This window comes from Drosophila arizonae, chromosome 3 (genome assembly GCF_054131065.1).
Source record: "Drosophila arizonae isolate 15081-1271.41 chromosome 3, UAZ_ARI_1.0, whole genome shotgun sequence".
Classification (NCBI taxonomy): domain Eukaryota; kingdom Metazoa; phylum Arthropoda; class Insecta; order Diptera; family Drosophilidae; genus Drosophila; species Drosophila arizonae.
In genome coordinates, this window is record NC_142923.1 from 5,601,180 (window position 1) to 5,612,650 (window position 11,471).

General features: G+C 34.5%; 1 protein-coding gene across 1 annotated transcript; it reads right to left on the reverse strand.

Moving 5' to 3' along the window:
* Nucleotides 1–889: 889 nt before the first annotated feature.
* Nucleotides 890–8,402, reverse strand: LOC108611343 (dual specificity protein kinase shkC-like). The gene is made up of 8 exons (XM_018003917.2): nucleotides 8,241–8,402; nucleotides 7,891–8,175; nucleotides 7,660–7,836; nucleotides 4,699–5,001; nucleotides 4,482–4,631; nucleotides 4,289–4,421; nucleotides 3,524–4,215; nucleotides 890–2,558 (listed from the first exon to the last, which is right to left on the reverse strand). Exons 1-7 carry the CDS (start codon nucleotides 8,283–8,285, stop codon nucleotides 4,046–4,048), a joined length of 1,263 nt encoding a protein of 420 aa, XP_017859406.1. The 5' UTR covers nucleotides 8,286–8,402; the 3' UTR covers nucleotides 890–2,558; nucleotides 3,524–4,045.
* Nucleotides 8,403–11,471: the final 3,069 nt, after the last annotated feature.

Consider the following 11,471-nt stretch of genomic DNA (forward strand, 5'->3'; position numbering starts at 1 on the left):
GTGTATATATATATATTATGTAAGTGGGCGTATGCGTGTACAGTGATTTCTGCCAGAAACGAACCGAACCATATATATTTTAGCTTTAGTTCAATACGTAAGTCAATAAAATGATGGCCAACCGCTGGATAGATTTATGTATATAAATTTATATCTATATATAAGAATACCAGTTGTGCCAATACAACTGCCAACCATTACTCCATTTGACTTCTTTATATGTATGTATGTGTCAAATGGTGGGTGCATCTTGGCCAAATTTCACTGTACGTGTAGCTCGCCAAGTAAGCTATATTCGTTTTACTACTGCCTTTGCCGCCAGCTCAACTGTTTGTGAATGTGATTGTGAATATGATTGTGAATGGAACTGTTGGGATGGGGGATTTGACTGCGTGTGTGTTCTTTGCCGCCAGTTTGGCGCCTTCGTCCAAATCTAGAGCATCTGTAGCTTCCGTTTTGCTAACCACCCACCACCACACCCTAAATCCTTCATCTCACTCTACCACACACACATCAACTTTCATTCAGCGAGTCTTTCATTTATTTTCGTGGACTCTTTGGCGCCAAAATAAAAAAAATTGATTTTGAATTCTATGCGAGAGACAAGCCAATAATTTGTCTTCTCCACATTGTTGTTGTTGTTACTCTTTAATTTCTTGTGGTTGAATTTTAAGGGTGCGTAAGCAAAGCGCTCTCCGTTTCTTGGTTCTGCTATTGCTTCCCGGGACATTGAGCTTTGAGTCAACAAATATTGTCATTCAGGCTCTGCTCTGGCTGTACACAATTCCACAAAAACATATACATGTATATATACAATATATTGTATACATTTATAGAGTAGCCAAAAATTTGTTTTTTTTTTTTTTTCGCCAATGCCGAGACTAGTGGAATCGAGGCTAACGCAACGCTTCAAAACGCTAGAAATTGCAGGATACTTTTTGAAATGCTTCACCCATGGAGAAACCTCTACGGCTTATAAAGTTTTACCCGATTTGTTAAGCCAATAATTTTGTATCTTGCACCACTCACGCGATTATATATATTTTTTAAAACTTATTTGTGATTTACTGTTGAATATTATAATTAGTAGGTAAGCAATCTTTTAAAGTTTGTATTAAAAAATATTTAGTTGGATGTTCTTTTAAATCATTCTAGACTGTTCTTGACTTTAGCTTTTCAGCATGCCTATAATCGTATTTAAAAAAAAAATTTTAATCCGTCAGTGTGGGACGTCTGTTTGGATCTTCATTCCAACAAAGTTCGATCACAACTCGCATTATTTCATTAAATTTATGTTGTTTCATTTCATTCAGATTGGGTCGCTTGACTTTAAAATTAACATATGGTAAATTATTGTGGCTAAACAAGCTAATTGATTCATTTATTTTCGCCCTCTCACCTATATGGATCCAAATATGGAAATGGGTTCGATCAAAAATTCAAAGCAACAAAACATCAAACATACCAGTACTAACTGTTGCATCCAGCTTAGTAGCAGTTCATCGGAAAAATATAGATGTTTATTTCCATGTATAATATTATAAAGTGAAACATGTTTTGAGCAGTCTAAAGGCGGACTAAACGAAAGCTCGAATAATAAATATAACATTTGCTCAGGATCAAGCATTGTCACATCGCACACACCATAGAGGCGATCCTTAATTTTCTAGAATGTTTATAGTTTAGTAAAGTTAAAGTAAAACAAGTAACTGGGACGCAACGCTCGAAAAAAAAGTGTGCAAAACGCTTTACACCACGTGTTCGGTCTATGTGTTCTGTGGTTAGTGATACTAACCATACATACCATGTGTATGGTGTTGTATGTATCTAATACGGAATATGGCTTGCTATGAGACATCTAACGCATATCATCTATGGGGGTCTTTGAAACAAATTTAATAGTTTCGTTTTAAAAATCGCTTTATCAACTGAGCCACTGATGATGATTCACAAATAAATCGATTCAGCTATCGATCATATGCCTATCAAAAGGCGAGATCATCTAATTGTTTATCAATTTTTAATAGGAGTAACGTAACTAAAAATTTCATTATTCAGTTCTGGTCATTAATTCTTGGATCATCCCTATGATCAGACTCTTCTAGATTTTTAATAGCGGAATGATCAAGGCTAAGCAAGAAAGTCAATATGTGCCTAGTTCTCGTGCCGTTCCGAAATCACAAATCTTTAGCGACAGTAGTCAGTAGTCAGTAGTAGTTATAGAGTCAGTAATCAGTAGTAGTTATAGAAAACTTTGGTTATCTAATCATTAATAACTGGAGACGGGCTAAATCGTCTCCTTTTTTTTTTTCTTGGATGTAATAATGAAGAGTTCCATTATGAGTATATTCCATGATTAGTCTGTAAACTGTTTGATTAGTACATATTTCTCTTGAAATGCCGTATAATCTTATAATATTCGGATGTTGAGCGCGAAGTAAGTTCGTGTCCTCCGCTTCAAATGATTTATTTATCTCTGCCTCTGAAGACCTGAGTTGCTTTATAGCCACTTTCAAGTTTGCAGGGTAGACATTACCTTGGGATCCGCCGCCTAGTATCTACAAATAAAGTTTGAAATGTTTGCTTATAGATTTTGCCTTCATAAAAATTGATTCAACATCAAGATAAGAGCCAAAGCATATGTAGTTTATATATAATTGAATCTCAATTATATATGTACATGTATATGTACATATATAGCGGAATGAGACAGGACTGATTTCTTTAACTTTAGAACTATTACCTCATCTTCTTGTTCTATATTATTTGCGTTTAATATAGCAGCCATGTTTGAAATGCTCACAATAACATGATTGTAGCAATGTTGAAATAAAAATGAATGACCATTGATTGATAATTCGTAATTTCTTATAAGAATGGCAGAAATCTAATCTGAACAGCTGAACAGCCTTTATCCAACTGCGAGCGATTTTTACGTATGTATACATATCTATATTTGTACGTACAGTTTCGTTTATCACTGTGCTCATAAAAGATTCTGACTTAAAAGAATTCTTCTCGTTGTTGATATATTCGCTGTATTTTTTATATTGGCTTGTCAACTATAGTATATATTTTAAATATCAAATCTCTATTTACACACAAATTCAAATTATCGAGAACGAAGGATTTAAAATATTTTGAACTTAACGCGATTTTTGATTTAGCAGCGTACAAATTATAGAGACTTGACTGTATATTGGAATTTAACAGTACTTTTTTTTGGTAACCTGGCTTTCGAGCTGTGGAACTTAGGTTTATTGGATTTATATTTATATTACGTTATGCATTCAACTTAGTGGACGTATTTAAAATATCTTGATATTTCTATATGTGAGGCCACCCGCGAATATATAGACTTGAAATTTGGAAGTCTTTATTGTCTCAATTGCTTTACATTTATACGAGCGGGCAACAAAACGGACATTTCACTAAACTAATATATGATATGATTTCATAGCCCTTTTCATAGTTTTCCTTACTTTTAATGACAGTTAAATATGGTATCGCAAACATTACTTACCAGAATACAATAGCATAGCTATTGACATCGCATTTTTCCGTATACGAGATAATGCTATTAGCCTGTGTAGTAAAAATTGACCATAGCTCTACAAGCGAAATAATGTGTGATCAGAACAACTGGACCTTGAATTTAACGACCTTTTGTAAATTGATCAAATATTCGAAAATAGCCGAAATGAGCTGTTTTATAAATAGTTTCAGACCGTTTATACCCCATAGCCGAGAGTCACAAATTTTTAGCGTAAACCAGCTGATTTTGAGTTCTCAGATTCGTTTCCTGGTATCTAATTATTAATAGCTGGTGAGCACAGGCTTTGACAAAAATTAAAAATTGTTTGGTGAACGTTTAGAAAGTTCCATTTCCGGCATACTCTATAATCAGATGATGATGATGAGATGATAAGCCATATAAGGTTATAAAAATAGCAAGTTATTATAATATATAGTCCAAATTACATATAGTCTCTATATTTCCTTTGCGTTATACTTCCGGGTTTTATTTTACTTCGACTCCATTTTTTTAAATACGCTCTAATCTTTTAATTTCGTCATAATCGTATTTGAATATAAGATTCAAAGTGTTCACTGCGGGCCGTTTGTTTGGATCTTCATTCCAACATTGCTTGATCACACTTCGCAATATTTCAATATATCGATAACTTTTCATTTCCTCCAGATCGGGCCGTTCACCTTTAAAATTAACATACGTAAATTAGTTAAAGAAGTTAATTGATTGAATTTTGGTTAGCTCTCTCTCTCTCACCGCTTAAGATCATAGATGCGAGGATTTGGTCTGTTGTATCATTAAAGGGTTTCTTCCTTGATAGCAATTCCCAAAGAATGATTCCAAAACTGTACACATCGCTCCTGGTTGTGCGTCGTCCATATTTAAGAATCTAAAAATTTATGATCTTAGATATGATAAGTGTATGATGTAATTTGAGAGATATACAAACTTCAGGTGCCGTATAAGCGGAAATGGGTGCTCCACACGTTTTAGTTGGATCCAAACATATCTTCAATACCATATTGTCGTCGAAGAGAAATAAATTGCGAGTACCTAAATTGCCATGAACAATATTCTTATCATGTAAAGCCCGAATACCCTAGATTGTGAATGATTTGATTAATTAACTGTACCATAAACTGAAAGCAACAACACATAGAACATACCAGTAATAACTGTTGTGCCCAGTTTAGTAGGAGTAGATCGGAAATTAGATCTTTATTTACATGTAGAATTTTATAGAGTGAGCCAAATTCTGAGAAGTCCATAACCATAATATTCTGGTAGGGACTCTTAACCATGTTGACTGATAAAACATTGTCATGTTTAATTTTTATAAAAGTATTGATTTCAGCTTCAAATTCGTCTGATTGTGTATCTTCAATTTTAATAAATCTTATGACTTTCTTGCTAGAAGAATCTTTCAACCTTGCCTCCTTGCTCACACCAAAGAAGCCTTTGTCAATTATCTAGAATGTTTATAATTTAGTAAAGTTAAAGTAAAATTATTATATACACATTTGATTGTATAATATATTGAAATACTTCTAAAACTATTAAGTTATTCCACTCAATTAGATCATTCATTCTCGAAATGTAAAAGATGACTAATAAGAAGCCGAATAAGCGATCAAATTATTGAGTTGCAATAGTTAAACATATCGATTAGAGGTGCCAAACTATCGATGGTGGACCCCATCGATTGAGGACGATAGTAATTTCGAAACCATCGATAGCGGTCGATAGTCGCAATAAAAAAGAGTGATTCTTAGCCTTAAAAATTTGAATTTATGTGAACACTTCAATTTTGTGAAATTACATTTTAAGATAAAAGTTGAATTGACTAAATAGCTAAAACCTAAAAACTTTTAAGTTATGTTTTTTGTTGTAGTGATCGATTTTTGTTGTCTGCAAATAAGTGTCTTTCACTCACACAATAAAAACGCCTCAGACAGAAATTGCTTTTGTCGCTTATGGTTTAGCTCGCTCGCGCTCTGAGCGAGACAGTTTTTTCAGTTTCCATTTCGCTCAAGTCAAGCACCGATCGTTTGTTTGAGTTAAATGACTTGTCTTTTGCGTATGTATAGGTAATCACACGCGATTGTTGCGTTCTGTTAAATATGTACAATGGAGGACAAAAGTATTTTGACAACATATTGCAGAAACTCAAACCGATTATTTCTGCGTGCTGACACGGAAATACCTGCATTATTCTTCGTGACCGATTGATTTTTTAAAGATTTCACTTAATCACGTTGTTTGCCTATAATTTACCAATAACTATGATCAAATAATGGCTATTATTAAAGAGAACACCAAAAATAATTTTAAAAAATAAAAATACGTATTTTTTAATACAAGCGAATTACCGAAAATGAATTTGAAAAGGAATGTCAAAATACTTTTATATAATAAATAAAATGATAATCCGCCATGCAAATAATTATAAAAAAAAATTATGAGTTATAACTGCAATATTTTGGTCACTTATGACTTTTTATGTTTGTTCTCTCTAAAAAATATAACCGTTACCTCTCTTAGCACGCAGAAATAAGCGGTTAGAGTTTTTGCAATGTGTTGTCAAATTACTTTTGTCCTCCACGATAGTGCCATCGATAGTTTGGCACCTCTAATATCGATGTATCGTTAGAATAGAACTTTTGCAAACATTGCCGTCAACTCTTCATTCGAAGTGCAAGAAGAAATAGTTTAAGTAATGATTTCAATCGAGCAGCGTTTCGATATGATTGCACCATCGACTACACCTTACATCGTTTGGTTTGCATTGGTCCAATGGACGTTGTTTGCCAGCATTGTGGCACATTGAAGTTGGCTGGCGAAACGCCCGGTTTGTGCTGTTTTAGTGGTAAAGTGACATTGGCATTAGTGGTCCCGCCACCAGGGCCATTGCGTTCCCTACTAGCCTGTTTCCAAATGATTTCATTTGGGGCGGAAATTATATATGTATATATTGTGCTTACACGACGCAATACTGGGCGTTACAATACCCGCTGATGTTTTGGCAAGGAGACGATGAATATCACTTTAATATCAAAATGATTAATCCATTGAATGGTAAGATCAATGTCATTGTTTTCATTTTAACTTGATATATATTTTATTCTATCTATATTAATATTGTTTTGTATTATTGTATTACGTTCATCAAAGCCTAAATTAGTTCAGCTAAAAGGTAACACAACATTCTTTGACTTTAGACGGTATATATATATATATATATATATATATATATATATATATATAAATTCAATACGTTTACTTGTGCGCGTGACAGTGACAGATGAGTTAGAGATAGAGAGATGAAGGGCAATACCGACTTTCCATATTATTAAATTAACTTTTGCAATTCTTTTGTATTAATAAAAAATTTATTTTATTTTAAAACATATTATGAAAATTTTTTGCTCCGTCCGGTTTAAGCATACTCCGGGTATAAAAATGTAAAATCGTCAGCCCCTTGAGCATCTTATAACCGGACTCCACTGTATTTCCATTGACTGCCGCTTATTTGAGTCTTGAACTGCTCAATCAGAGTATCCATAATCTCGGTCGTATATAAGTACCAGTAAATTTAATATGATTTTGTAGCGTCTTTGTAATCCTCGCTAGAAGGTTTTAGTAGGTATTTCATCGAGGAATGATCAAGGCTAAGTAATAAGGCAAACATTTTCATTGACGGACGCATATATGGCTTTTTATCCCAGCCTTGTTCAATTAGATCTTTCATAATTTCTGTATTCTCACATAATTTCACATCGTCCAAATTTGGTCGAAGATTTTTAACAGACGTTTGGTATGGAATCGCAATCAATTCTTCGATTTGGTCAGCAAAGGGTTTTTTCCCAGACATTACTTCCCAGAGTATAAGGGCAAAGCTATAGACATCGCATTTTTCAGTGTATTTCATGGTTTGGTTGATCTGTATAGTTATAATAGACCGAAACAGATAAATGCATAAATATTAAATGTAAACAATTTTGAAATGATCAATGATCAGACCGTTTATACCTAATCGCAGAGAGACACGGATAACTAGGAATAATCGCTTGTGTTTTTGTATGAACGTGCAAAAAATTCAAATTCCATTTAAAAATCGATATACATACTTCTGGTGCCCTATATGCGGGAGTTCCTTTTTCGGCTGTCATTTCTGTACCTATTTCTCGTGCCGTTCCGAAATCACAAATCTTTAGCGTACAGTAATTATTTGTAAGTAAAATATTTGCGGGTTTCAGGTCGCGGTGAAGTATCAACGGTGTCAGACTATGAAGATAAGCGACTCCCTGTTATAAAAAACTTTGGTTATCATTAATCATTAATAACTGGAGAGCACAAACCTCGGCGCACTGAAGCATTAGATTTTGACGATGTGAGTTTGTAATTTTGCTGTCCTTGTTATGTATGTACTTATCGAGAGGATTATTATCTGCATATTCCATGACCAGTGTGTGTTTTCCTGAAATTCCGTATAATCTTATAATATTCGGATGTTGAGCGCGAAGTAAGTTCGTGGCCTCCGCTTCAAATGATTTATTTATCTCTGCCTCTGAAAACCTGAGTTGCTTTATGGCCACTTTCAATTCCGCAGTGTACACCTCCCCATAGCTTCCCGTGCCTAGTAGCTACAATGAATAAAACGGCATATGTATATATGTATTTATATAATTATTAACTGTAGAGCTTGTACCTCTTTCTTGCCTTGTATATACTTATGATTTATTATTGCAGCCATGCTTTTACTGCTTACAAGAAAACGACCTCAACTAATAATTGGCAAGAGCTGTGAGTCAAAAAAATAATCAGCAAACTGGAGATAAGCGTAATAAGGGGTCAGTATAAAAGCTGTATTGCCAATCAGAATAGTCGATAACTATCGTATTGTATTGAGTATTGTATCGATATATACAGTGTAGTCACATCGATGGTCATATTGGAGTGTCACTACTATTAACTATAAAACACACCATATGGTTAGTGAGTTTACTGATCTGGAGAATCGAAAACAAATTTTTCCATACTATACAAATCCTCATGCATATAAGTCGATTTGAGTATATTTTAATATTTAATTTAATTTTTTTCTGTTACAGTTACAGTCTGTTTTGTTAGAGAGAGAGAGAGAGAAACAAAAGACTGATAGAGTATGGAACAAGTAAGAGCAAGCATAATTAAGTATGCATTAGTCGAGACTGCTCGATTAGAAGATACCCTAAACCCTGCAAGTTGATATTCTTATCATTCAGCACTTCTTTTCTGCACACATAAAAAAAAAACGTGCACACATACATCCACACGCCTTATAAGCGACTGCGCTTGGGCTGTGCTGCAGTGTGGGCAATACGATGAGAATTTGTTTCTTCAAGAAACGGTTACAACGTGTTCACATTGTTTAAATGTTGGGCTCGAATAATATTCTAAATCTGTAAATTACAAAATTTGTGTATTCATTAAATTTATATACGCAGTGAATCTGAAGTCTCTAGGTCTAATAGTAGTCAAACTAGGCAGATAAGCGGAATAAATTTGCCGATTATTCTCGATAAAAAGAAATCGGATGAGCTATCGAAAAAAAATATGATGCTGTGTATGGTATTCACGAGTATGCATGCAGAATTGCAAGTCTATAACTCTTATATCTGAGATCTCAGACAGACGGACGGACGGTTTGACGTAGAGGGCTATATCCACTCATCCGTCGCCCTGATCAAGAATATATTTACTTTATTGGGTCTGCGATGCTTTCTTCTGCCTGGTACATACGTTTCATAAAATCATTATACCCTGATTTCCCATTTTCAATGGGTTCATGGTGTAAAAAGCATCATATAACAGTGCTTGAGATAAGAATTTGAACTTTTCAGTTGCGTGCTCGCAGCGTTCCGGCATTGCTGTGCTATATTTTCACTGATCAATGGGTGGTACTAGAAGGAAATGAGGTGAGGCGATGCTGGCCGTGTTATGTGCGTAAAAGTGTCAAGTTGTAAAAATCGAAAACATAATTTATGGCCAGGGGTTTGGCTGACCTTTGGACAAAACGGAAAGAGAAATGGGTACGGAGTGGGAAACGTGCGTAAACATGTTTAATTATGTGCCCAAAAAGCATGCAACGTAAAAAAAAAAAAAATAAAAATAAAAGACAAAGCAAATAAAGAAGGAAAAAAAAAAAGAAATTATGACATCAACGTCGACGTCACCGACAATTGGCAACTGGACGCAATCGCGTCCATTTCAGTTGAAAATTCGACCTTGTCACGCAACAGACGCCAAATTTGGCGAGCTTTGATTTAATGTTGACCTCCATTCTCATACCGTTTGCAGAATTGCTAGCTTTTTCGTCCTCTACATAACTAAGAGCTCAGAGTTATTCATATATAGGATTCAATTTAAATGTAAGCTTTTTAATTTAAAAATTCTAATTTAAGTATATGTTCAATTGATATTAGCATTAATTCTACTTTTAAATTTTCCCGTAAAAATTGCGTTTTCTTTCATCAAAAGACTATTAAAGACCCGCTGGTGGTATTTCTACGAGGTCAAGCAGATCTTCTAACAAATAGTTCTCTGAGCTCTTCATGCTTTTTCTTTACACATTGAAAACAAAGGACCCCATTAGCTAACACTTGGCGCTAAAATTTATTTGATACTCTCTCGAAGAAGGGTATTTCGATTTTGTTGAACTTCCAAAAAGTAATGTATGTATTCAAGATAGATATAAAAATAAAATAAAATTTTTGGTCTGGAAATGAGTATTCCCGAATTCTCTAATTGGCATATCGGAAAAAAATATATATGTATATAAATATATATATAGAGCAAAATGAAATTTTAGACTTAAAAATATTTGAAATGCGAAACAGTATTAAATAAGTTATTAAATATTTCATATTACAAGTCGTTTTACTAAATATTTTCTAGTGGGACAGGGCCGTGACCTACACCAATCAGGCGCTACATTGTTTATAATAAATTTGAAATGCTTGCCAGTTGCACTGTCTGAGGACTCAGAAAGGATGTTGAATGCGATAAATAAACGCCCACGCCAAGGCTAACATCGAGGCTGAGAAGCGGAACGGGCGAAACGACTCCACGAACCGGATGAGTTTTCGCTCTGGGGCGCCAACTAATTGCGGCTTCTGTGCCTGTCCTTTAAGCTCTTCTATGCATACATCATTTTATAGAGGTGGCTGGATTGATAAGTCCTAAGCACCGATAGAGAGACATGTATGCAAAAAGTATATGTACTGCAACAGTTTTCGCAGCGTGAGGAAGGGGGCGACTTAGAGGCTGCATGTGGCTACGTTTTATGGAATTTGAATAACCTTCTTTGTGGCTCGCAGCCATGTGGGAGCCAAGAGGTTATTACTGTCAGAGCCACTCGAGCGCTGCGAGCCGACGCACCCACGCAGCGTACAAGGACAATGGAGTTGGAGAACCGCAAGAGGCACATAGTCCAAATCAGAGCAACCAGCATAATGTAGCGAGTTTCTGGCTAAGAAAAAAGAGCTAAAAATAATCAGGATATTCAGAAGTGGGCGACTAGGTGATGTCACCCAAACATACATACTCACTCATACAACCGCATGCAAAAGCACGAGCACTGAGCGCTGTGCTCAAGATAATTGTTAAATAAATTTTGCTTTAAATAAAATTTCTTAATAAAATTTTTCTATAGTCTCTTGAACATTTTCTTCAATTTTATGGAAACTGAACTGGTTTTGAAATATTAAAAATTTCGACAAAAGCTTAGTAAATTTGAAACAAAAAAATGTTTCGGCTTATATAATAATTATTACATTTGATATGATAATTAATGTTTTTTTTTTTTTTTTTTAAACCACTTACATATTTATTAACAAGCGATCTAATCTAATGTAAATCGCTAAATTTTAGAGGGAAATCTGTGCAATTTTGTCAACAC

Excerpts from the sequence above, each read along its gene's own strand:
- LOC108611343 (XM_018003917.2), bottom strand. The coding sequence starts at position 8,285 with ATGGCTGCAATAATAAATCATAAGTATATACAAGGCAAGAAAGAG. Across the intron at positions 8,176-8,240 it reads ATATACAAGGCAAGAAAGAG|CTACTAGGCACGGGAAGCTA; the intron begins GTACAAGCTCTA and ends TATTCATTGTAG. Across the intron at positions 4,422-4,481 it reads CCGCTTATACGGCACCTGAA|ATTCTTAAATATGGACGACG; the intron begins GTTTGTATATCT and ends ATAAATTTTTAG.